Genomic DNA, 27149 nt, shown 5'->3' on the forward strand with positions numbered 1-27149 from the left:
ACAGCAAGATAAAAAACCACAAGCTTATTATTGTCATTTATTTTAAAAATCTTATTCAAAATACTGAGTGATACAAGTCCAAATATGGTAAAAATTACTGCAAGAAAAGAGTTTGGGGATATTTTGTTTGTGCTTTGCTTCTTGTGGTTGTGAAAAGAATGCATTTAACAGTAGGGTTTCATTCGTAAGACCGCATCGTGCCTTCGGACTCCTCATGCCAACTGCTGTAAAGTTGTTTTTTTCAAAGTATTACAGAATTACTTGAATAACAAGTCATTAATCATGGGGTTCTGATCCACCGTTATTTACATATTTATCAGTTTGAAAACTAAATCACAAACAGAATGTACAGAAAACTAAGATTTTTATAATTTACAACTCATGAAAACATAAATAATGGAAGTACAAAAGATAAGGTAAAAAAATCTACTGTACCAGTAACTCGTTTTACATTAATGTATAAATGTCAGAAATCAGAGTGTGCTGTCCACAGACTGACAGCCCCACACACCATTACCTTCCCCTGCCTGTTACTCAGGTCAGAATAACAACAAAATCAATTATTCTTACATCTCAGGCCTCTCCCATTTAGAGCAAACCACATAACTGTTCCCCAACTGTCTTAAAATACAACGAAAAGCTTTGATGTATTGAAAGCCTGTCAACTATCTATGTTTTAGTAAGATTATTCAACAAGGCTTGTTTTCCATTCATTAATTACAAAAGATAATGAAAAAGCCATAAATACTATTAGAGGAAAAAAATGAACAGTCAAGAAGCTGCCACACTTTCACAAGGATCTCGAACATTTTAAAGAAATATACGCTATATTATTTCTGAAATAAAACAGTTGATATATAATTCTTTTTAAATTCTTTACTGCATAAAGACAGAGAGAAATTAAGAAATTACCAAGGCAGCCATTCTGCCTAAAATAGGATCAAGTTATGCAACAAGAAAACAGAACCAAAAACCCCAAGAGAAAGATTTGGAGCATCAGGATTTAAGCACAGAAGAAAAGAAATTACATTTTAAGTTTGCAATACAGTGGGATTTATGAGCCACATAAGTGATTAGCGAAGAGACTGTTAATTTGATTTAGTGATGCCAAAGTCGTTAATTTATCAGACCTAAAATATTTTATGCTTATTTTTGTATTACCGTTATTAAGACTGCTCCAGACAGAAGGGATGATGCTTAATGAATGGAAAGAGCACTAATTATTAAACTTTGTATCCTTATACTGATATAAAACCCAACCAAAGTAGCAACCGGATGTTATCATGCCCTTGATATTGCATGAGATTTAATCTCAAAACCACCCAGGTCAAAGAGAATACACCTCATTTCAGTACAAGCAGCATATTTAGAATACCTGAATATCATTACATGACTAAGCAGGCAAAGAGTGATAAGTTCAGCAAACTCAAATCACAGTGCTTTCAAAATACATAGTCATTAGTTATTTTCAGGGAAGGCATTGCTTCGTTAATGTTCTGATCTAAACGATGATACTCTACTGTCCTGGAGCACAGGCCATCCCTCCATCTTCGGCTCTGGACCAATAAGAAGATCTGAAAGAAAAAAGCAGCCGATTTACATAATGCTACGGAGAAACATTTTGGGTTTGACAGACAGTTTAACAGTTCTCTCCATCCCCTGGTTTTGCCCCTGACCCTCACAGCGGTGTTACTGTTCCTGTAACACAGAGCACTAGCAGCCAGCCATTTCCATGATGTCCTGGCCATCAAATCACTTTTTTGGGCAACCTTAGTTGCAACCTGGCAGAAATGAGACGTGTGCAACTTCAGCAGCGCTGCATATACAGGCTGCTCAATGAACTAAAAAGGGAAGTAATGATCTGCATATTAGTATAACGAGCCTAAGTGGTCAAAGTTCATTGTCAAAAAAAAAAAGCTAAGTTCCTCTTAGGAGAAAAAAGCGTACAAGCAATGCGATTTAATTTTAAACGCTAAAGCTGTTTCTCTCAACCTTTCACAGCATACCTACCTTCCTCTTATTGTGATAGGTGACATAAACAACAGCTACTAAGAAGGCAACCACAACCAGGTGAAAAAAGAAATGGCTGTCTTCTTCTTCTTCCAACCCTGTGACAGAAACACCTTTTATCTTCTCATCCAGGGACTTGATCTCCTCATTGTAATTATTAATAGTGTCAGAGTCATCGTCTTCTGGTATCTCTACGTCTGAGTTGTATCTGGAGTTTGATGTCATTTCATAAGCACCATACTCATCTCCTCCATCTGTCTCTATGGTTTCTTTTATGCTGGGTGGTGAACTATTTAGTGTGTCTTTCAAATCAGTTAAAAGATCTTCTTCCTCTATTTTAGTATCTTCAGAAGCATCAACATCCATATGAGATACAGGACTAGCAGTCACCGCATGAGAGGGAACATCTGGCAGAGAATCGCCTTTTGCTGCAGATGGTTTCCCTGCAGTCATCGAATTGATTTTAGCTGTTGTTGGGAAAGCTTCTTTTTTTGTTGGGGTTATACTCTGCAAGTCAACTGTCAAATTCTGCAATCCATTTAATGTTTCATTCTCACTTCTAGAAATATTTTTTTGAAGCGACACCCCTTTTACAGAATCTGAGGAAAGGATGAAAAACAGCCAATATTAAGCACAAAGCACTAACTACTCCTGTGATACTTCAGCTGGAAATGAAAATTATTGCAAGGCATTTACTTTATAGACAAGAAACCATGTGATGAACAGGGCATATTTTACACTGCAGACATTTTAGAATTCATATGTAGAAAAACACACTCCTGTACTTCGGCAAATTTGAAAGAGAAGTCTTGAATGGGACAGGAATTAAAGCTTGGAAGCACAGGCCTACTAGATTGGTATGCCAAAGTGTCCCTGAAAAATTTAGCACACACATTTTCCAGACTTAGAACTTGAGAGACATGGCCTCTCCTCCAGTAGAATCATATGTGTTTAGTATTTCTCCATCACACTCCTGCTCCCACAGAGTTTGCTAAGGTCTCTGGAGAAGGAATTTCTCTGTAAACCTTTCCTGCTGTTAAACAGTTTTGATCTTTCACCACTGCATGTTTTGCAAGCCAAAAATGAGAACACATTGCAATGTTTCCTTCAGTCAGGACACGAGGTCCCAGCATTTCTTCCCAGGCCCTTATTTTCACTGAATTTGTAGAAACAGAAAAATAATTCTTTATGTTAATTTGAATGAAATGACTGAACCACAGGTTAAAAAACAAAGCTGAAGAAAGAACAATCTGACTTCATGTCCTCATGTATGAAAGCCTTCTGTCAACAACAAATTATTATAACGAAGAAAATCAGCAACTGTTCTACATGACAATGAACGCTAAGGCAAACTCATAATCTCTCCAATGTCAGGATGGCTTTGCAGAATTACAGTAACAACAAGGCGAGCATTAAAACCATGTGCCAGGCCCATCACCCTCTTCTCTATCCATAGGAAGGTAAAAAACGTTATAGAGGGAGTTTATAAATAGCCAGTGGATTTTTTAATCCTGAAAAAAAAAAGCAGAGAGCAAACTATTGAGCAGATTGATTCCGTGGAAGGTGTCCCTGCCCATGTCAGGGATGTTGGAACTGGATGATCTTTAAGGTCCCTTCTAACCCAAACCATTCTATGATTCTATTCATGTTTGCTGTGCACCACTTCCAGATTCAAGTCAGGAAGCACCTTAAAAATGAAGGCATTTTAGACTTTCAGCACACATCATAATTTAAACAGTGGAGCTGCACTTGCCTTCTATTTTTGGCACTCCAAAGTATTTTTTAATTTTTTACTTTAAAAAAGTAACAGAGCTTTCACTAAGTACTCCCAAGGAGCCCCTTGGTTCACTGGAAAGTTACAGACTCTAGAAACGAAGCATTCAACCAACTGCTTGTGTCAAATTACTCATAAGTAAAATATTGTACAGAGGACGTTGAATCAAGCTATTCATGAAACACCTATATTTACAGAGGATCAGTTACAACAGGCTTTGCCTTGTTTACATGGTACACTTTCTTGGCATGAATTACTCTTTAATCAACCATAAAACAGAGACTTAACTAATCCCATATGAACTAGACATTATGGTGCCTCTCTGCTCAAGTTTGAAGTCAACTACTTTACATTTAACACACTTGCCGCTGAAAAAATTACTAGCTTGAGTTATCATATCCACATTAACTTGTCTAGGTCTTGCACAGGACAAGCTTAGGGAATTCTTATCTCCCCTCAGGAATCAAGCTAATTGTATACATGGAGATACTGAGGAAAGGCAGCTGCAAGAGGGTTTCTTTCATGGGTAAGGTAGATAGACCCTTACCAAACAGACAAGTATTAGAAAGTAATAGCTAAATTATTTCAAATAAAATCAAGTATATTTTTTCCTATAAAACTACACTGCATGTATCCTCACAGTTAAAATTATTCCTAAATTCATTTTAACGTGAAAGTTTCAGAAGGATACAGGCTTAAACACAAGGGATTCCCACCAGCAAATGCTGCAGCTTCACAGTGAGAAAGAGTAACTTCCTCTCATTGTTAAAAGAACTTCTTGTTTGTTTTAATAGGAGGAGCAAGTTTAGCAACTGCACCACAACTGGTTTATGATATCTGTGCAAAACTATTTGGCATTATGAGCGGTGGTTGCGCTGTTTACAGTTACACAACACTGTCAGATGACATTAGACGAGGTGCCTGGACTCCAGAGATGCCTCAGCGCCAGAACTGGATGTTAATGCTTTATCATGGTGACACAACTAGCAACACCGGCCGCTCAGTAAACAGAGAAACATCTGACAGGATCAAAATCCACTTCTGGGAAATTTACTTTTGAGGAATGTTATGGGGGCACAATTTCATATATTGGTATATATTTTATTATTCTCTTATTAGTGGCATTATTAGTATTGCTTCATTTTACTAGTAGTTTTAGGTTCCAACCCACAACTCTTTACCTCTCATTTCCCTTTCCCTGAGGATAGGAGTGAAAAGAATCGGGAGCCCAAATGCTCAGTTTTAGCTGCTGAAACTGTTTGGGTCAGGGCAACAACTTGACAAGGAAGCAAGCTGTTCTGTGATTTATGGAATTAAAAACTCTTGCTCTCCTACAGGTTCCACTGGAAGAGGCTGCCCGGGGAGGTGGCTGAGTCACCATCCCTGGAGGTATTTAACGCAGGTGTATGAGGTGCTCAGGGATGTGGTTTAGTAGTGGACAGGTACGGTTAGATTTGATGGTCTCAAAAGTATTTTCCAAACAAACGATTCTATGTTTCTGTCCTGCACTCTAACCCTCTCCCCTCATTACCGCCCCCCCATGAGACAAGGTGAAGGGCAATGCAGATACTGACTGGGAGGCACGAATGAGCTGCCAGCTCTGAACAGCTCCCTTGCTTTTCTTCTGTAATTTCCTTTCTCTTTGCTGCCTATACAATACTCCATTCGAAACACAGGAACTTGCTGCTGCTGAAATATCTGAATATGAGCCAGCAGTGGCTCAGGTGGCCACCAGCACCTTGGCCTGTATCAGAAACAGCGTCACTAGCTGAAGCACAAAAGGGATCGTGTCTCTGTCCTCAGCATGGATGAGGCTGCACCTCGAATCCTGGGCTCAGTTTTGGGCCCCTCACTCCAAAGACACTGAGGGGCTGGAGGACGTCCAGAGAGCAGAATGGAGCTGGGAAAGGGGCTGGAAAACAAAGGTTAGGAGATGTGGCTGAGGGACCTGGGGTTGCTCAGCCTGGAGAAAAGGGGGTTCAGGGGAGACCTCTTCACTGTCTAGAGCTGCCTGAAAGGAGGTTGTGGAGACGTGGGTGCTGGTCTTTTCTCGCAAGTGATGGGTGATAGGACGAGAAGGAGTGGCTTCAAACTGCACCAGGGGAGATTTAGATTGGATATTAGGAAAAACGTTATTCGCTGAAAGGGTTATTGAGCACTGGAGCTGCCCAGGGAGATGGTGGAATCCCCATCCCTGGATGTGTTTAAAAGACGAGCAGATGAGGTGCTCAGGGATCTGCTTTAGTAGTGGACAGGGATGGTTGGACTCGATGATCTCAAAGGTCTTTTCCAACCGAGCGATTCCGCGACTCTACCTAGTTCTTACGAGCAGTTCGTTACAGCGAGCCCGCAGGCTGAGGGAAGCGGGGCAAGGCCAAGGGGCTTCCCTGGGACTCGGCTCGCAGAGCAACACCGGGTGATGGCGGGGGTCAGAGCCCTCCAGGCCCGGAGGCGCTGAACCGAGCGCGGCGAGAGCCCGGCACACGCAGCCCCCCGCGCCAACCGCCGCCCCCCGCCCCGCCGGCCGCCGCTCACCGCCCGTGTCCGCGCTGGGGGCCGCCGCGGCCGCGCCGCACAGCAGCAGGAGGCAGAGAGCGCGGCGCCAGGGGACAGCGCTCCCGCCGCCCGCCGCCATCTTGCCGGGCACCGCGGCGACGTGGCGGAGGCTCCGCCCCCCGCGGGGAGGGGGCGGGGCGGGCGCGCGAGGCGCATGCGCGAGGGAGGGGGAAGCCGGAGGAGCCTGCGGCGCGTGCGCAATAGAGGGGGCGCAGGGAAGAAGGGGGAGCGCACGGCGCATGCGCAATAGGGGGCCGCGGGGAAGAGGGCGGTGCATACTGCGCATGCGCCAGAGAGGCGCGCGATAAGCGCATAGGCGCATGCGCAAATGAGGGGCGGGTGGTGAGCGGGATGTGCACGTGGCGCATGCGCAGTAGGGGACGGGGCGCACACGGCGCCTGCGCGAGGGGCACGAGGGCGGATTCTGCGCATGCGCAACGGGCGGGGGAAGGAGCGTGAGATGAAGATGGCGCATGCGCGGAGACGCCGCTGTCGCCGGGGCGGGGAGCGGACATGGCGCATGCGCAGGATCCTCAGAGCCCCCTGGACAGGGCCCTGGGCGCCTCCCAGACGAGGGCGGGCGGGGGGAGTCGGGTTTGTTCAGCCCGGAGAAGAGAAGGCTGCGGCGAGAGCGTTGTCTGCCCCATCTCTGGAGCTGCTCAAGGCCCAGCTGGATGGGGCTTGGAGGCCCTGATCCAGTGGGAGGTGTCTCTGCCCAGGGCAGGGGTGGAACTGGATGGGCTTTAAGGTCTCTTCCAACCCAAACTTTTCTATCGCTGTGTAAATCCTCAGGCGCATCCTTCTGTATCACAGCTTCTTGTCCTGTGAGCATCACCCTTGTTGATGTTTTACATAGGAAAAAATACAAATTGTTAATGAAAAGCCACTGAAGTTCATCCCGACTGCTCACTGTTCCCTACTCGCACCTCTTTGTTTATATGCAATTTAACTCTGCAATGAAAGAAAGATAAACAAGTCACCGTATCATTTTTCCCTGAGCTAACGTCCCTGGCTTCCAGCTTCCTCCCCTGGCCACGTCTGTAACTTAAATCTGCTAAATATTTTCATTTATGTGGTACAAAATATGCACCAAGATGTTTCCAGTCCGCTTCTGGAGCCAAGAATTAACATGAAACTGTTTTCACAATTAAGATAAAGACAAAGTAAAAGGTGACATTGCAACATTTTATTCAAGTTGGGTTCGGGTTTTTTTATCCATTTTTAGTAGTGTCAAGTACAGCATTTTGGGGTCTAGTTCCACACAAAATGGAAGACTCTCTAAAAATGTACCCATTTAGTTGCTAAAAAAAAGTGGTAAGAAAACAAAAGTCCATTTTAAGTTTAGTGACGCAACTGTGTGATCACAGTTACAAAGACTCTTCCCTGATTATGGCCCTGTCTTCCAAGCTTTCTGGTCAGTGCAAGGGAAAGGAACCACAACACAGGACAGGTAGTATTGGCTGAGTCACATCAAACCTCCTCCGCAACAGACTTACACAAAGTGGACAACCTAAAACATTCTGGAGACAGCTGTAGGTGCAAGAGAACCCAGAACAGACAAACCATTCATGAAATGCCTATCTAAAAATATATTTTTTTAAAAAAATCCCTTTTTCAGACAAGTTTGCACATTCCACTGTGAACTGAAACCTTAAGTGTGAGAACATTTTGCTCATGGAATTAACAGTACAACATAGTGGTCTGCAATTCAGTTTTTAAACCACATTAGCATATTCCTTGTATAGTCAATACATTAGCAAAGGTAATCAATACCTTCCTACTTCCTATCATGTGGCAGCTGACAGATGTGATGGGCAGCAACACTCAGAAAAAGCCTGGAATTAGGATTTTTTTAATGCTTTTGTCTCCATGTCTTTAACAACATCATTTTTAAAGCTTAACTGTCTTTAACCAGCACTAGCAGGACTGATACTTAGCAATACTTGCATCCCAGACATAAAACATTGAAAGGTACACTATATTCTGAAGGTAGCTATGCTGTATTCTGAAATTAGCCATTGTAGAATCATTCCTTATGCTTCAAATTCCAGTCCTAGACCAAGTTTGTGGCCCCCTGCATTGACATTCTTGCCATCCAACAAAGCTGACAACGTCAGTTTGATACCTGCAAAACAGAGAAAAGTGAGAGGAAAGACAACTGTTGACACTTGGAATGCGCTTTACGTTCAGTAAGTGCAACGTCTGTGCCTGCTGCCTTAATTTATTAGGTAGCTGGGCTGACGTGATTTGGCAGCTACCCTTGTAAGTACTGGGCATTTAAAAACAATTTGCAGATATTAAATCTTTCTGAATTATGAACGTTATAATACACCGCGGTGATGGATTCTGCTTTTTATCACTCCAAGTAATTAAAGCTCTGAGTCAATTCACTGCTGCTGGTCTACTGATTAATCTAATTTTAGAGTCCAGTATTATGAAAAATTGGGACCTTGATACATACCCACCTTCCTAAGCCACTTTAAAATCAAGGTACGAAAAGCCCAAGCCCTGTCTGCAGTAATATCTCATGTCAATCTGCTTGGTATTTTGGCAGCAGATTTATTAGACTACATTAAAACCAATTTCACAGCAGTAAGGTTGTCCTCTTCCTGGACCAGGGGACCTTGAGAATGTCACATTTTCAAACAAAATAAACTCAGTAACAGGAAGCCTCTGAAAGCACTAAAAATGCATTTACTTATCTGTGAAACACCTAATTGTAGATACATTTTGCATCAACATAAGAGTGGATGGTGATCTCTAACAATCCTGCTTCTGATAGTCTTCCGAAATTAACAGAACACTCCCTGGAAAAGTTCATTTTTGGGCTGCCAACAAGATCAGCAACGTTACAAAATTATTTGCATTTTGTCACCAAGAAACCTTTTTGATATTCCCAAATTAAAATATCACTTATGTCTGTATTTCTTTTGCATAGACTTACCTGGCTTTAAAGTCTGAGTGTATCCCAATCCGATCAGACTGGAGTTGTTCACTTTAGCCTTGAAGGGAAAAAATATATATAAAAAAAAAAAAGTATATAATCTGTTATCATTCTTCAGTCTTTTCTACTTAAAATTTAAATATCCCCTTTTAAGCAGGTAAAGGATTTAATCTTGTAAATTACAAATAAACCCCAACCTAGAGTTAATTTTGCCTCAAAATTAGAATCTCAAAACATTGCCCAATAATTCAATAAACAGTCTGTGTTGCTGTTAAGGAGAATCCAATAGCTGTGTTCTCACGCTGCCAAACCCAAGACAAACAGATACACGTGCCAACTACACACCATAGAACTGCATCAAAACCGTACGTTACTGATGTAAAGGCTGCTTCACATTTCTGTTCTGAGAGCCTATTTTCAAAGGCCTATGAATGTACAAGCAGAGCACTCACAGAAAAAGAGGCATCTGGGTCAATCTGATACTTGGCGGCTATTCCAAAGCGAGTGTTGCTATTACCGGCTGTCCAAGCAAGATTCACGGCAGTTTCCAGTTTATCATTCACCTTCTGGTAAATGGAGCCTCCAAATTCTGTTCCGTCATTCCTGGAAGGAATGCATTCATCCAGTGTTAAACTGCACCCCAAAATAATCACCTTTTTTTTTCCAGTAAGATCTATATTTGCAGAACATTCACTTACACCTTGTTTAATAGTCCTTTAATAACTAAGATAGAGACGTGAGGCCAGATTGGTTATGAAATTGGTTTTTAATGCTTATATCCAATAATGGTTACTATATTTCCACAAACACCTTCTGAAACTGAAGAAAAGACATGACAAACTATCAACACGAGACTAGTGATGACAGCTTTCTATTTTCCCTTTTCTCTGGATGGGAGTCTTTGTAGTAAAGAGACTTATTCTTCTCTGTATATCTCTCAAGTAACTATTTTCTCAGGAATACATCTCCTTACTGCCCTGAAAGGGCTGTAGCCCCAGCACCGAGCCCAAGCCATCACCCTAACACTGCTCCATCAGCGTGCTTTTACTAGACACAGATGAACTGTATTAGAAATGAGGATGCACATTTTACGTGCAAGCAAATACCATTTGCAATAGTCCTTGTGGTACATCTGTAGTCTAGACACCGCTCCACTAGAAACTGAAATGAAACAGAGAGGGCTGGCCAAGAGCTGAATGCTGACAGCCTTCTACTACTGCACAACTTCCAATCGCTTACATCAATGTCACACAGGGAATGAGGTGTGGTAAATAAAATGCAAAACGTTAGAGCATGCAGATGATAAAAAACAAGAGCAAAAGACATCTAAAAGCTTTGTACTCCTTGTAAGCCAGTGAGCATCTGAATTTCCATTCTTGCTCGTTTTGTTAAAAAGGGATAAAAATATTTTGCACAAAATAGGCTTCAACCCACAGGAAGACCTCTGCAAATAAAATACATATGATTATTTCTAAACTCTGAACTAATCTGGTTCCAATTATTAGAGTATTCCAGACCTTAAGAATAAGGGTGGATTAAGAATCTCTCCACTTTTCCCCCTTTGGCCTGATGTTCTTTAGTTCACAGCAGTTGGACAAACAGTAGCAGCAGCCTTTTTTAATCGTCAGAGCAATTCTTGCAGAAAAACACTACAATACTTACTTCAGATAAGACTGAAGCGCACATATAACTGCATGTGCTTGGCTCTCAAGAAAAGGAGGGATTAAAAAAGACTGAGGAGAGCTGGTTATACAGGTAGATTTTGTACAAGGTTCCCACATAGCTCTGTCTTGACCTGCAACATTAGGGGGGCTATTCTGAGCTATGCTCAAAAAACAAGGAAATTCATATTTTAAACTAGATACTATCCAGCCCTACCTCCTTTCAGTTATTATTTATTATTAAAAAAAAATACAAAAAAGGTCAAGCCTCCTTTAAATTCTAACAGCAGCAATAGCACTTTGCAGATGCAGATAAAAACCATTATGCCTCTATGAAAATTAATATATTGAGGCACCATTAAGGAGAGGAACTTGTTAAAGTCCCCAGCTGATCTGTGAAATGGCCAGGAACAAAAGACGATGCGTCAAGTCCCTCCTAATGAAATTATCAGCTCTGCCCCAACATCCCTGTGAGACACTGAACGGAACAGATACAACAACAGAGCAGCTGGTGGTAGGAGTTCCACACACAACTGTTTCTAGGATTACATAAAAACCCTGACACATTTCAAAGCTGAAAGACAAAATACCTAACTAATCTATTAATATAAACAAATAGTATTTCTACTCATATCACACGTTTATGGTTTTGCCTGTCAATCAGTAGAGTATGAATGTTAAATAAACAAACCGGGTGTCCTCCTGAAGATGATTTATCATTCACATACAGTAACATCAACTTTAAAAACAAACCCTCAGGAAGCCAGGAAACAGTGCTGCTCTTATGAAGTTATTTTGTACTGTTGCTTTAATTAACAGTAATAATAATTACAGCATTTTATAGCAAAAGCCAATAATGTAATGTTTTGAATGGCTATTGTATAACCAAGCTGAAAGTCATTGTGCTGGAAGGAATAACTCGTAACTACTGAGTGGAGGGGGACCCTGCATATTGTTTTGATGAAAGCTTTCCACTCATAGTTTTGTGCTTCAGCAATCCTTCAAACATACTGGCTGGGCTGAGAAGGCTCAATTGTCCTGCAACGCAGTGCGAGCTTCCTAAACCAGACCTTTGCAAAACAGCATGAAACAGAACAGAAAGCCTTTGAAGACACAGCTCCAGGAAGGCAGAACAGTTGTTCAGCCCCCAAACGGGAACAGCCTGCAACAGCTCTGCTACATGCAAAATATCCAATTACCCAAGGGAATGGCAAAGGGGGGGCTGAGGGAATGGACTAGGGATTGCCTAATCTTAAAGAACTGGCTTCCCCAAAGGCATAAATTGCTTTTTTAAGAGGAACAGGAGACAGAGAAATGAAGGTTTCCATGGAATTTGGTCCTGGTTTCCCACTGTTCATGCATTCAGAAGGACAAATGCTTATGTAAATAGATTATTTAGAGTTATAACACTAACCCAAACTTTTACACCATATCCCTTCCAGTACTAAAACAAACCCAGCCCCTATCTCTTCCATTCATTCCTTTTAACCTGTTCTTGTTCACCCTATGATTAACTTCCCTCTACAGATCAAACCACCTTCTTGTTTGATTTTGATATATGCAAAAGGAAGGCACTGCTTTTGTTTCAGCTTTCACAAAGAGTATTTTTATAACACACTTGTATTATTATTCTGTTAATAGCTTCTAATAATCTTTGACTATTAGAAAGACAGACACTGAATACTTGCGTGCTTAGCGAGTTCCAGTTCCTCCCATCATCCAAGTAATTCAAAGAAAAGTTAACACAGCTAAAAAAATGCAGCTTCTTAAGTAAAGAAGAAATTCCAAATCCACCATTCTCTCTCTCGCCACTGCTGAAACTCCATCCCTTTCATTGTTCTAGAAAGCAGCAAAGTCCTCTCAAATTCCTTTTTAATGCCCATCTGCCAATACTTACACGTTAGTATGAAGCTGGAATTCATCAGTCTTATAGCCAACAGCAAAGTTGCTCTGGGTTATTCTAGACTTCGCTGTCTCAAAAGTCATTTGGTAACCTGCCAGCCACCCCTCGTAGCCAACCACCAGGGCTCCACGTATTGAAGGACCAGCAATATCAAAATCCATGTCGCAGCCAATGTTGATGTGTTCCCGTTTGTACCCTGTCTTAACTTTAGCACTCTTTTTCCTAGAGAGAAAAGAAAGAATCTCATATCTTTGAAAACATATGCTCATAGGCAGCAATTCAATCAAGGCAGTTACTTTAACTCAGACTAAGAGCTCCTGAAGACGAAGTATAGCTACCTGCAGGGCCCCATTGATCTCATCATCTTACCTTTCACTGCTGCAAAGCCCTAATTCATCTACAGTGCATTATTTGCAATCAAGCAATAAAGCGTGGTGTGGTGCCCCACTAAGCACTTCTGAGATGGGTTCTGAGAAGCAGCAGCACAATAAGCCAGTCAGGAAGTGACAAAAAACAAAGCCTCATCTCCAAGCACTCTGATGGTGTTGTAAGTTTGGTAAATGCAGGGAAGGAGTGTAAACTGTTCTGTTTTCATATAATGGTAGAATGGCTTGGGTTGGAAAGGACCTTAAAGATCATCCAGTTCCAACACCCCTGCCAGCACCAAAGGAAAAGAAAGTCACAGGAAGTCAGTAGCAGCTGTCCTGTCCCAGTGAGCAATTTTTAGACAATCCTAGTGAACTAGGTAATTTCATCTACTGTGACAGACGTCACGAAATCACTACTTTGTCATTGTAACTTAGACACTATAGTGTCTGTGAAGTGCCTACAAAATAGCTATAGAGCTGTAACCTGGCATTCTCATACATAGGTTTTTCTTCATTATTTCTTAACTGGTAGGATTCTTAAAGAAATAAAAAATCAGCAGACACTGAGATTACTCTGGTTAACAAAAACTAAATATCTAGTTAATTTAGAATTAGGAGTGGACTGGGAGCAGTTGACCACGCTAGTCCCAAAAGACAGGGTAAAACCCCCACTGGGACTACAGCCCCAGCAGCCTGCAGTGCAGTGCGCCGCTCTGAGAAGCTAAATGTGTAGAATATTTGCGCTCACTGGCAGCACTGCTTGCAAAAAGATAATCAGGGAAAAAAAAATAAACCAACATCTAACCCTACAGCTGCTGCTTAATCCCGCTGGCCCACATAAAGCACGGCATCCAATCGCTGTGTCAGGAATACTCATCCACCACCGAGGCACGCTGCGGCCAGCAAGAATTCAGATGATAAATTCAGCTCGGGAGAAGAGCCCAATTACTCTGTCAACCTATTAGAGCCATGGCCAACTGGCTCCCAGAGCTTGTTAAGCTTTGCATTGCAGCTGACTCGTTTAGCACTTTTATTCAGACAGTAGCTCATCCTCTGACATGGCCAGAAATATGCAACAGGAGCACAAACAAAACCTTTTCTGACTATAATTTTCAAGTCAGTATATTTGAAAGTTTGCTTGCTATGGCTTAGGATTAAAAAGGGATTGGTAATACTAAGATGTAAATCAGATGTACATGACTTCATCATATACAGGCTGATTATTAACTGTCTTGATATCTTAGGACAGAAGGAGTAAAGAAGCAAGACTGTGTTCTGAAAAACTAAACCAAAAAATGCCTTTTGTCACTTAAGCTTACTCACTTCTTACCCAGTGTTAGGAGAGAAGGAGGAGTCAAACGTCAGCTTCAGGCCACGTGCAAGCTGAACAGAGAAGAAATTCACTGGTTGGATTTATAACTAGAGGTTGTCATAAGGGATTTGTAAAGCACATCTTTTGAGCCAAAAATTACCTGATCTTCGAGAGTAATCTCAGTGCCTAGCGTGTTGTCAGTGTTCCACTTTTCTGTGAACATCAATCCATATTCCACCCATTTGTATTTTGTTTCCAGACTACCACTAACTTTGCTCGTTTCAGAGTTTGCTGAACCTGAGCTTGTAAATTCCTAAAAGGAAAAGAAATTATACATATATACACACATAATAAATATATATTCACAAATATATATATATATTGCCTGCAAGTGCTTATACTTGTAGAACACATCAGTCATTATAATTTGAGATATTATTCAACACTGCAGAGTTCTCAGAAGACTTAACATGTTTGCTAGTGATTAATACCAACGATTCTTGCCCCACAAAAAAATTCAATGACCAAGAGAAAAAGAATTGCGTGCTAAGGAGTCAAGTACGGGGCATGAAGGTGGATAACTCTTGCCAGCAGCGTATCACAAGGGATACCTGTGAATCAGCACGCAAGGCCATAAAGGCTTCATAAAGATATTCTAAATATTAGCTCCAATCCCCAGGTACATTGCAACTATACTTGTTTGGTGACTGGTAAGAAAAAAGAGCATGCAGCACACTTAGAAACCAACATATTTCTGCTCTTTCACTCCAGTCTCATAGAATCATGGAATGGTTTGGTTGGAAAAGAACTTTGAGATCATCGAGTCCAACCATACCTGTCCACGACTAAACCACTGCCAGTAAAGGAGGAGGGAGGCACTGGTGCGTTCTCTGAGCACAGGCCATGGGGATGGCCTCAAATAGCGACTTGAGTTCCATAGCAGGCAATTACCATGGGTGCAAAGGAGCCCTTCACTGCATCTTCTACTCTAATTTCTGCACAGTCTCACATATTATACAAAAATTATAAATGCAAAGTAATACGCAAGGTTACAATATACCTGAAAAATGATAAGGAGAGAGAGGAGGAGATATGTATTTACTTTGAAAAATAAATATGCAGTAAACACAAGAACACTGCAAAGTTTTGGATTTCAATGTCTTTCCAAACTCACCAGTCCATTTTCAGATTTTGTTTTCAAATCAAGTTTTATTAACCCGAAACCTAGAAGATGAGTAAAAAATATGAATTTTATATATATATGTTAGTTCAAAAAGCATTTCCAATTTATTTCTTAAAACTTCCTTCTAAATCGCCTTAAAGAAATATAAAGCAAAGGCACAGGTATGATATCATGTGTTTTTACGAAGCAGGTTATGCAGCTTGTACTCAGTTCAGAAAGCACTGATTGATTAATCTTACTGATTTCAGCGAAGTAACTGGAACCAAAATAGGTAATATAATAATGTCTTTATTCATACTGAGCAGCATTTTGTTCATAAGCGAAAACTGACATCAATGATCTTTTTCATGATACAAGGGAACAGTCAAAATACAAAGCACCATTTTTTTTCAGAATAGACAACAGTCCTGGGGGAGAATAGGAAGAATTTTGTCAAAAGTAGGCTACTGTCCCTTTCTGGACAGCAAGGGAAAGGTGAATTCTCTGGATTCCAATGGAAATTATTGGAATATTTATAGCGAAAAGTAATAAAATCCTAACAGCTTCAGGAATCAAGTAGACAGTAGAAGACCAAACTTATGGCTTTATTTACCATATCCCTTGGTGAAAACATCTCTGGCAGATTTGCCCAGATCAGTGTAAGCAGGTGGAACAGCCATTTTCTGGAAAACAAATGAAAAAAAACCAAAAAGGGAAGAATACAGTGTTGAGAAACTTACTTAATTCATTTATGCAACAATAAATTTAAGTCCATTTCAGGCACTTTTATTTTCTGAACACTACCTATTCAATAAATAAAGCCTGAAGGGAGTGTGATCTGACTCTACCCATTTGCCAGCAGAAGCAATTACCATTTCTGTATTAAATATATTTTAAAAAATATGCCTTTCCAAAGAGCAAACTGTTATTCCCTTATCAGCAGAACTGCATGAATGAGCAACTTCTTTTTTTAGAACCATTTCTCAGAAACATTTCTCTAGTTTCTTGAGACAGAGCTACGAATTGTGATGAAAGCACGAGGGCCCCAAGCCATCAGGAAGTCTAACCACGACGAGCATCATAGCATCATAGAATGGTTTGGGCTGCAAGGAACCCTAAAGCCCATCCAGTTCCACACCTGCTGTGGGAAGGGACACCTCCACTGGACCAGGCTGCTCAAAGCCCCATCCAACCTGGCCTTGGAACACCTCCAGGGATGGGGACTGCTGTTAATGGGCTACCATGTCTCCTTAGACATCAACCTTTAAGTGTTGCTCTGTTCTACAGCCAGGAAAAAATGAGCTTGCTGAGAAAAAATAAAAGCTTTAATTAAAATTAAAAATTAAAAGGACACGGCAGGGGCAGCTTTCTCCACCATGTTTTGTTCTGCAGGGATGCCCATGCTGGCATGTAGATCCTCACTCTCCCATCTCCAGCAAGCCCCGACTATTCTTAGTTCGATAGCCTCCAGTAAGAAGTTTATTGCATCCCATCTTCTCTGCCACGAAGACAACTATCCCATTGTACATGGAGGAGAAAATATGACCCTGAGAGTAATAAACCAAGCAAATCTGCCCTCTTATCCAAGTGAAGTAATTTGTCCTAGGGAAGCAAATCAAACAATCTGAAACGGTGTGCATCTTTATATACAAGATTTCGGTTTTTTTAAAAAAGGAGATAAATCATACTTACAAAGCTGGTCCTCTCGATACCAGATGTTGCACTAGAGTTCCATATTCCCAAAATTTTTTGGGTTATGCAAAAGTAATAAGCAGCTTATTACATAAGCATGCAAATGCTTAAAAAATCGCCTGCCAATCCTTAGTCCGGGCTGTTCAACGTTAGCAGAAAACTATTCCTTTAAACCGCAAATAAAACAGCTGGCTCTGAACAGGCAGGATGCTCTTAATCGCCTTTCTGGCTGCACACTCGGATGCAGCTCTCTGGGCAAGCACGAATAGAGGATAGGGTGCTTCAGCAGGCATCGGTGCCTCAAGCACTCCATCCAACAAGTTGTTGCCTGTTAAAGCAGGATATTACTATTGCATAAATGAAGAATCCTTATCCTAGGGGGAACAAAAGAGATCTGGTGGCTAAATAAAAGCAAACACTCTTCTCGGAACACAAATAAAGTAGGATACAAGGGCACATAGTCAGAGGTAGCTTCAGTTGTGGAGACTACTTGAATACACCAAGAAGTCCTGTCAGGTATACTTCAGTAACAAGTTGCAGCCTGAAATATGTAAGCAGCTAAGCAGTTAAATTTATATATATATTCCACGTTCCAAAGCAGTTTACGCTGCTTATATTAGATTTAAATGTCTCTATTTGTTGTGTAAACATGCAAGCTGGGATTTAATGTTTATAAGCACCGCTCGCTACAGGAGAAATCATTTTAACAGTTGACCAGATGTGGTTCTGGAAACACAGAACCAGCCTTAAAAAAACCCAAATAACAACAAAAATCCACCCACACAAACCCCACACTAAGAATTAACTGATTTCTCCAAGTCATTCCCCTGCTCCTTACTAAAGTCAGTAGAAGCAGCGTACAGTGACCAGCTTGGAGATCACACCTGACAGTCAGAGCCAAGGCAGCATTCTGGAGAGGGATGGAGCGATTCACCAAGGGCTGCGTGTGTTCAGGAAACGCTTCTTCCCTGCCAGGGCAGTCCCGTCTCACGAGAACCCTCTGAGGGTTATTTCCATTTCGCATCATCAAAAATTAAAACTGTTAAAAATCCCCACATTTGGAAATCAGACCCGCATTGCTTTGAGAGATGATGCCCTGCTCTGCCAACCGCATTTCGGTATCTAGCAGCTGGACTTTATCCAAACAGTCCCTTTGAGTGACTTTGGAAAATCAAAATATTTCCTTGAAAACTAAATGCTGTATCCTTTTAGGTTGGATTTTTTAGGCTATGTTTTTCCCTTATCCAAGCCCACAAAGTCAAGTCTGACGTTTGTGTCTCTCCCCAGGACGTGGCTGTGCTCGTCGGGTGGATGAGCTGTGCCAGGCTGCTCCGCTGCTGCAGGCTGGGCTGTAGCTATAGGACAGTGCAAGACAGCAAGATCTCCACTTAGGCAATTACTATAATTAAGGGACAATGCTGAAAGCCAAATCCCTGTCGGTTGTAAGGCAAATGGTGTCATGTGCACAGAGCAAGGTGTTTAAAATTGCTGAGTGTGGAAAGCACTACGAGCCAGGTCCGTGGTGGCTGACCTTGCTGCTGTCAGCAAGAACAAAAGTAATTATTTCTGTTTGCACACGCTAATCAGAAGCCTCTTGTTTAACAGATGGAAAACAAAACTGATTACATCCTGTGTGAGTGCAGGTTGTAAGACAAGCATACTTAATGGGGATTCAAACTCTTAAAGGATCAAGGAATGGCCATGGCCGAGTGCCCTTGCTTTTCACCAGTGGGATCCCAGCACACTAACTCAGATTAGGGTAGGGCTGAAATGAATTCGTTGCTTTTATCCTTGTCCAACTGGGCAAATAGCTCAGAGTGAGTGCGCACCTCAACTCCCACACAACATGGGACAGGTAAAATACATAAAGTGCTTTCCAAGTAAGAAAACAGTTTTATTTCCTTAAGCAGGAAATACCACCACGCAAATAGTGACGAAGAAAACCCAAACTGAGGAGTTAGTTCCAAGTGCTGCTGTGAGCAGCACCACCACAAACGCCTTATTTCCTACTGCCATAGGGAGAAAACAAGGAGCTGCAGGACCCAGAGCCAGCCCTAGTGGAGATTTCATTAAAGACAAAGCGCTTCCAGCAGGCCAAATTTGAATATTTGCCAGTGTCACAGATGGCAGAGTTTTCACCCTACAATGCCATTCTGGGCAATTAAATCAAAATCTGCCCAACAGGCAGCAAAACCCCAGGGTGCCCTTGGCAAATATAAGGACTGGCTGTAACCAAAGGAAACCCCATCTTTGCTTGATAACTCTCTTACACGCCTAAGTTCAAGTTCCCCTACACAGACTTATCAACTTTATGATATTTACATGAGGGGAAGGAGCACTCTAAAAATTTAAGATAAGAATAAAATTCCCATGAAGACAATGGGAGTCTATTGTATTAAAGGCTAAAAAAAAATAAAAAGGTTGGATTTAAGCTTATTCTAGCCACATGTTTTCCTAATAAATTTGAACTCTTGTACCATTTCTTGATGATAACAGTAGTTCTGAACATTTCAGCTCCCCATCTCCACCAGAAGTCCCCCTGAAAAGATGAGAACCACAGAACTGCCACATAAAAGCTGCCAAGGACGGGTCCCACCAGTACGTGAGCTGGGAGGGACAGCCAGCATCACGCTGAGATCAGTTCCAGTCTGTCGACATGAGGAAAAAAGCACATGAAGGTCTCTTGCCTCAAGATCAAAAAAACCCAATTACTCATTTCTCATTTATCACCTTCATTAAAGGAAAAATTATTCCTTGGTATAAAGCAATTTTTAAGCATCTCGCTGGACGCCCAGCCTGTACAGTGTCATTTCCCAGGCATCGTATGTTGTATCAATGAAATGACCATGAAGGACAGTGCTTTTGCTCTCAGACAGAACAGGACCCAGCTCTCTCAGTGTGCCACGTCAAGCTGGCTGGAGCCACCAGCTCCACACAGCGCTGGTGGCCCTGTCCCACTGTCCAACATCCCAGGCTGCCACCTGAGCACAGCGCTGGCTCCAATCTTCTACGATTCAGATCCCAAATCCATTCAAGTCTTGCCTACAGCCTGCTTTGAATCAGATTCAGAACCCTAATTCTGCAGAGATTTAAAAACACATTTAACCATATATAGGCAAATATTCCCACTAAGGTCAAACACGGCATGTTCACCAGTCTTTGAAGGATCCAGTATAAGCCAGTAAATACTCTGCATTATGGGACACAATCCTTAACAACACTTTTTGCCCCAACTTGCTGCGATGCTAGTGCCAGATAACGCATGCACCATTATGACTCAAAATTTAAGACACTCAAATCCACATTTTGTTTCATGCAGGTGTTGGTAAACCCAAGCAACGTCCTGCTGACACTCACAGGATTGCAGCCTTCCTCCCGCAGCTTTGCTTTTGAGCCACATACGGGATGGAGCACGTTTATTTGAAGACTGCTATCTCTGCAGACTGATAAACACAGGAGCATAGAGGAGACAAACCCCTTAAAAGCAAATGTATTATTATTTAGTCTATACTAATATTTACAGAACCAAAGAAAGAGCCTGCTCTCAATTGCATGGGTATAAATTTAGAGCAAAGTTGTACAGCACCCCCCTATTAAACTATCACATGTAAGTATCAATTAAACAAAGTTTCGTGTTGATTTAACAAAGCTTAATTGATATTAAAGAATATTGCAGCCTGCTGTAGCTACTGTAGTTACCAAAACTGCAAAGGAAGAACAAAGAACCCATACCCTGTACATTAAATCAAACATTCAGGTGAATAATCTCTTTCTTCCAAATACCTGCAGAGGAAGAGCTGAGCTGCGCTGCTGTCCCACCCTGAGCCACCCATGCAGCGCAGGGTAAGGTTGGCTCAAGAAGGGACAGGTCCCTCGCCCCCAGCCCCACTGCAGGAACACCCAGCGCTGTATCAAAGGGAATGACTAATTAAAACAGCGTTTTCTCTTCCAGCACAATTTGACCGCTTGCTCCCCTCACAAGGAGGAGCATCCACCACACCGGAGCTCAGGCTACGGAGCTAGCGGATGGGTTTTCCTCTACCTGCAGCAGATGCTGAGCCCACAAGGGCCTGCGCGGTGCCTCCTGCCTGCATCCCACCGTGAGCCAGCGCTGGGGACATCACTTCTGCGGCTATGGCAACCGACGTCGACATCCCACACACCCTCACACCCTCACACACCACCCGAAACGTGGGCAGGAAGAAAAGGTGCAGACTGTGGATCAGCATAAAGCTTCAATGGGGAGCGCTGCCAGGAAGGATTATTCTAGGATGACTTTTCTATAGTGAAAAAGCCCTTTTTCAGAGGAATTCTCATAAAATTTCATCAATGAAATGCTATGAGACAGGTGATTATTCAACCATCCACTGCACTGAACAAAACAAACCAAAGCAGGCTTCTGATCCTTCCCAGACCTTCTGAGAAATGAGAGGGGAGCTGTTTCAGCCGGTATCACTATAAATATTTCCCAGAGCCACACCGCTGCGTCGGTCAGCGAGGATGACTCAGCGCCGCTTCATTTCCAGAAAATTTTGTTACTATCATTTTTTTTACAAATGCCGAAAGACTGAATGAGCCTTTCACCCTCCAGCAAGAGTTATTCCTAGCGAGGGCTGTGATGAGGCAGAATGGAAGCAACTGCACTGCTGCGGCTGCACGCTGCTCCTGGTTTGGTACCGGAAGGGAAAACCGAGTCCTCAAGATCTCTAAACTGCCATTATTCCCCTCAAGAAAAGAGCTACATTGAAAATAAGCAGAACAAAATAAATAAAAAATCAGTTTGGCTGCACAGTGTGGGGTTTGGGTTTTCGGTGCACGTCATGGTGAATTTACCAATCTGCAAAGAAATATCCCGGGGCACTGATGGAGGGGATGTCAGGTGCTGGATGCGGGCAGGTGTGGCCACTCGTCACCTACAACCTTTGCTCGACCGGGCTGCGAAAAGCGATCCCCACTTGCGGAAGCGTCTGCTGGGAAACCTCCACACACCTCCGTGCCCTGGCGACCTTCAAACCCCAGTCACGGGGCCCGCGAACAGACTGATGCACACACTTGGCTGCCCTGGCACCGCCGACGGCATCGCACGAGGTGTCGGGGACAGGGCTGCGTGGCAAAACCCATGACACTGCCTTGTCCCGTGCCACCACCTTACCCCGTGCCTTGTGCTGTGCGGCCACAGAGTCCTGGGCCACCGCCTTGTTCTGTGCCACCGCCTTGTCCTGCACCAGCACTTTATCACACGCCACCACTTCACCCCCTACCACCGCCTTGTCCCATGCCACCACCACTCCATTCCAGGCCACTCTCGCCCCGTGCCAGCGCCTTGTCCCGTGCCACCACCTTGTCCCACGCCACCCCCGCCTCCTCCCGTGCCAGCACGTTACCCTGTGCCCCCACCTTCTCCCGTGCCGCTGCCTCACCCCATGCCGCCACCTTGTCCCACGCCACCTCCTCGTCCCGTGCCGCTACCTGGGCCCGGGCCCTCACCTCACCCCGGGCCCCCACACCGCCCCTCGCCCCCGCCCGCCCTCCCTCCCGCCGTTACCTAAGCAGGCTCCGTCCCGGCTCTCGGCGCCGGCCCCGCCCCGGCCTCTGCGGCGGCGGCACTGACCCTGCCCGGCGCTCCCGGCGCTGCGGCGGCTGCGCGGGGCGGGGCGGCTGCGGCAGCGAGGCCGGGGCCCGGCGGCGCCTAACGGGGACTGGGGCACCGGGGGCCAACCGGGGCCTGACCGGGACTGAGGCACCGGCACCGGGGCCCAACCTGGACCCGGGCCCGGGACCCACCATGACCCAAAGAACCGGGGCCCAAGCTGGACCCGCTGGGACCAGGACACCAGAACCCACCGGCCCCCAACCAGGACTCGCTGGGACCCAACCGGGCCTGGGGCACCGGCACCCACCGGGACCCAACTGGGCCTGGGGCATCGGGACCCACTGGGACCCAGCTGGGACCCAACTGGGCCTGGGGCACCGGCACCCACCGGGACCCAGCTGGGACCCAACCGGGCCTGGGGCATTGGGACCCACCAGGACCCAACCGGGATTGAGGCCCAACTGGGACGCAACCTGCACCCGGGTACTGGGACCCAACCTAGACCAGGATCCATCCTGGACCCACTGGGACCAGGACACTGGGACCCAACCGGGCCTGGGGCAGCGAGACCCACCGGGGAACCGCCAGGACTGGACCCAACCGGGACCAGGACCCAAGGCACCGGGACCCACCGGGGATACAGACCCAACCAGGACTGGGACCCCATCAGGACCCAGGGCAGCCCTCCCCAAGTGTCAGTGGGACACACCAGCACTGGGACCTCTCCAGCACCGAGCACCCCTCACTGTTGCCACCGGGACCCAGCCAGTACCTAGCAGCCATCCCCGGGTGTTACTGGGACCCCACTGGCACCGGGCATCCCACTAGGATCAGGCATCCCTTTCCCTAGTGGCACCGGGCACCCCTCCTTGAGCCGCACCAGGACCCCACTGGCACTGGGCACACCACTAGGACCAAGCTCCTCTGTCCTGGTGGCACCCAGACTCACCAGCAGCCCACCAGTAGCGAAACCCCACTGGCACCAGGACCCCACCAGCACCAAGCACCCCTCCCCAGTGACACGAGGACCCCACCACCACCGGGCACCCCACTGGTACCAGGCACCCCTCCCCAGGTGGCACCGGGACACCAGCAGCCCCGGGCATCCCTCCTTGGGCAGCACTGGGACCCTGCTGGCACTGGGATCCTACTGGCACCAGGCACGCCTCCCTGGGCGGCACTGGGATTTCACAGGTACTGGCAGCCCTCCCAGTGATACCAACTCCACGCTGACATAAAGGTCAGTCTGCTGCCAGGACAGGAACCAACAAGAGGTCTCTCTCACATTTGGAGAGTTACTGCTAACCACAGTCATTGTGTTGAGCAACCAGAGCACGGGGTTGAAATTGGGGTGAAGCACTGGCTCTGGCCAGCCTCTCGGCTCTCCAACTTCCAGCAACCCACGCTTTCCCTTTTGCTCTGTGCTCTGGGGCTTGTTGGAGCCTGCTCTGGGATGACCTCTTGCTGGTCCATGCAAAAACCTAGCCCAGCAAAACCAACCGGGCAGCTTTCTGCTAGGGTGCATTGAACCCCATCACCCCAGTCAGAGGAGCACGGGAAGAGAAGAAGCTGCTGGTGTGGAGGCAGGACCTGGGAGGGGAGCCGGGGCAAAGTGGGGTGGGAGAACCTCTATCATGCCTTTGGTCCAAGCACCATTTCCTCAACCCACTCTCTGCAAAGATAAACGGCTCAACAAGTGTGATTCCTAGCTCACTGCCTGCCCGCTTTGCTCCTTCCCCTGGCACCAGCCCCACTGCTGCCCCATCTCAAATATATCCTTTATTAACTCCAGGCATAAAAAATGCTTTTATTACCTGCAGGCGTGCAGAGATAGCAGCCTGTTCCCTGCAGCCTTTCTCTAGCTCAGGAGATTTTTATCCAGCAAAGGACTTGCGGTGCGGTCATGGGCAGGATGCAGGCAGAGCTCCCTCGCAGCTGGTGTGTGACATGGCCAGAAGCCTCCTGCTTGCCCATTCCTGTTGCAGGAACTGATGAAGGACACGGGCAGATGGTTCACGGGATGTCTTCTCTGCTGTGGGCACAAGGAAATGTTTGGCCAGCACCTGCAGCAGCAGTAAGAACGCAGCAGTCAATCCCTCACCATGTTATTTTGAAAATCCACCTTACATGCGTGTAATTTACTCTGCTTTTCACTTCTTTGGATTTCCCTGATGTTCAATTTCCTTGTTCTGACCTTTCCTCTTCACCAGCAAGACCAAGAAGAAGCCACCCAGGTGCCCTGCCCTGCACGTAGCCCTCCTGGCTGCACGGGCACATTTGGGGTTCTCTGGGTCTCCTTGGGGCCATCAGGGGCTGAGATTAATCGTAGAATCATACAACGGTTTGAACTGGAAGAGACCATGAAGGTCATCTAGTCCAATCTCCCTGCCATGAGCAGGGTCATCTTCAACTTGATCTCTGCAGTAGGGAGTGAGGGGATGCCACAGGTGGGCCAAGAAGGAGCAGAGGGAGATGATGTTTATCTGTGCAGAGATAATTTTTCATTACTTTCTGGAACACGCGTCTACCAAAAGATGGCAGCAAATCTCCTCGCACAGAGCTGGGCATTGCGGTCTGCTCTGCTGGGCTCTATTTTTCATATAGACTACAAGCTGTAGATTATTCTGGCAAGCACCAGATGAACTGAAGGATTACACTAGATGTTCTCAAGGGAGAAAGTCTGTGTTCGTGGCTTTGGTTTAAATTTTAGAGACTACTTCAACGGTATGAGAAATCACCAAAATGCTCTAAACACTAACTCCCTCTTTTATTTTGGCAGCAGATGGTTTCTCGTAATACTACATCTTACTTCACATTTCCAGATGAAAATGGAATAAAAGGGAACCCATAATAATAGATTTGACAAATAATAATGCCACAAATAGTTCAGATATAAGGTGAGTGGAAACATCCCTTGCCACCACAAGCTCTAGGTCTCAAGGACTCAGAGACACTCGTTTAGCACCAGTTTGCTGGAAAATCTGGACTAACCTTCCCTTTGTTATATAAAGCTGCATGTCAGCTGAAGGGTTATTTTTAAGCTCTGCCCTGCATCACTGATGGATGTAGCTGTGATCCTAGTTCTGATACTGTTTGATACAGAATGAACTGGGATTGAATCAAACTCTGTGGCAACTGCAGGTGCCAACAACATCAGGTTACAACAGTGGGGTTGGTCTCTTCACCCTGCATTGTCCCATGCTCATGACAGGACACAGCTTGACACTCGGTTTGTTCAGCAGAGGGAAGATGGGAGGCATGAGAGGCTCAGCCCTTCCTCATTTCAAAGAGTGCTCCTGATTCAATTCCATCATAAAATGGGATCAGTAAGTGTGATGTCCATTAAGCACGTTTACGTAGCTATACTGTGCAAAACTGTCATTTTTCCCTCTGCCTCCCAAAGGAGTTTAGCTGCCTAAATTGAGGCTGTGAGAAAAAATAACCCTGCTGCTCATTTGCAGCTTGTGAATTTTACATGAACAACTAGGTCTAATTCAACTGTAGCTTAATTCATATCACATATCAGTCTGAATAGCTGAAAAACTCATTAGCCATAGATCTGAGATGTATTTGTTCGGTAGAGTGTCATTTGGCTCTCTTTAATAACAAAAATGTTTTCAGCTTGTTAACTTGCAAGGAATTAATTCATAATCCATCAAGAACACACTGATGGAATGATAAAATAAGCGAGGATGCCTTCCTGTTCAGTATCACAGCATCTAAACGCATCTTCATGCCTCTTGCACTTGTGAACTCAGCGCAGGTTTTGTTGCTCAGAGGGAAGCCCTTGCTGCCTGCTGCTCCCATGCCAGAGACTAGGTTATTTCCTCTGCAGAAAATGCTGCATCGGGGATGCTCACACAGCTCCAGCACTCTGTGGGGCAGCTGTATGTCACAATAAACAATTTCTACCTTGATCAGTGTAAACAGGCTGCTTCTGGTCTCCGACAAGGAGCATAAGCAGCTGTTTGCCACCATCAGCACAGCCACATGTTTGTGGGCATCAGCAAACAGCCGCTTGTTCGGAGGGGGTTGCAGGGCTTTACCCCTAACCCAGAGCAGCAGGAGTGCTGCCGGGTGGGAGTCCAGGAGCTGCGAGCGGGCACCACAAGCCCACGTGCTGCTCAAGCTGCAGCTGAGCCTGGATGTGCCGTGCATGCTCATCACCACCCCG

General features: G+C 44.8%; 2 protein-coding genes across 5 annotated transcripts; both read right to left on the reverse strand.

Moving 5' to 3' along the window:
• Positions 1-24: 24 nt before the first annotated feature.
• Positions 25-6461, reverse strand: C15H5orf15 (chromosome 15 C5orf15 homolog). Its single transcript, XM_069869164.1, has 3 exons — positions 6320-6461; positions 2011-2609; positions 25-1574 (listed from the first exon to the last, which is right to left on the reverse strand). Exons 1-3 carry the CDS (start codon positions 6417-6419, stop codon positions 1443-1445), a joined length of 831 nt encoding a protein of 276 aa, XP_069725265.1. The 5' UTR covers positions 6420-6461; the 3' UTR covers positions 25-1442.
• Positions 6462-7511: 1050 nt separating this feature from the next.
• On the reverse strand, positions 7512-23017 carry VDAC1 (voltage dependent anion channel 1). Of its 4 annotated transcripts, none has more exons than XM_069869535.1 (9): positions 22928-23017; positions 16304-16373; positions 15703-15752; positions 14689-14841; positions 14547-14599; positions 12843-13070; positions 9737-9887; positions 9285-9342; positions 7512-8465 (listed from the first exon to the last, which is right to left on the reverse strand). In XM_069869535.1, the coding sequence occupies exons 2-9, from the start codon at positions 16368-16370 to the stop codon at positions 8374-8376; spliced, it is 852 nt and encodes a 283-aa protein (XP_069725636.1). In that variant the 5' UTR covers positions 16371-16373; positions 22928-23017; the 3' UTR covers positions 7512-8373. The 4 variants fall into 4 exon arrangements, with proteins under 4 accessions (XP_069725636.1, XP_069725638.1, XP_069725635.1 ...); XM_069869537.1 differs by lacking the exon at positions 22928-23017 and adding an exon at positions 22803-22825; XM_069869534.1 differs by lacking the exon at positions 22928-23017 and adding an exon at positions 20740-20859.
• Between the last annotated feature and the right edge of the window lie 4132 nt (positions 23018-27149).

Source organism: Phaenicophaeus curvirostris, chromosome 15 (genome assembly GCF_032191515.1).
Source record: "Phaenicophaeus curvirostris isolate KB17595 chromosome 15, BPBGC_Pcur_1.0, whole genome shotgun sequence".
NCBI classification, from domain to species: Eukaryota; Metazoa; Chordata; class Aves; order Cuculiformes; family Cuculidae; genus Phaenicophaeus; species Phaenicophaeus curvirostris.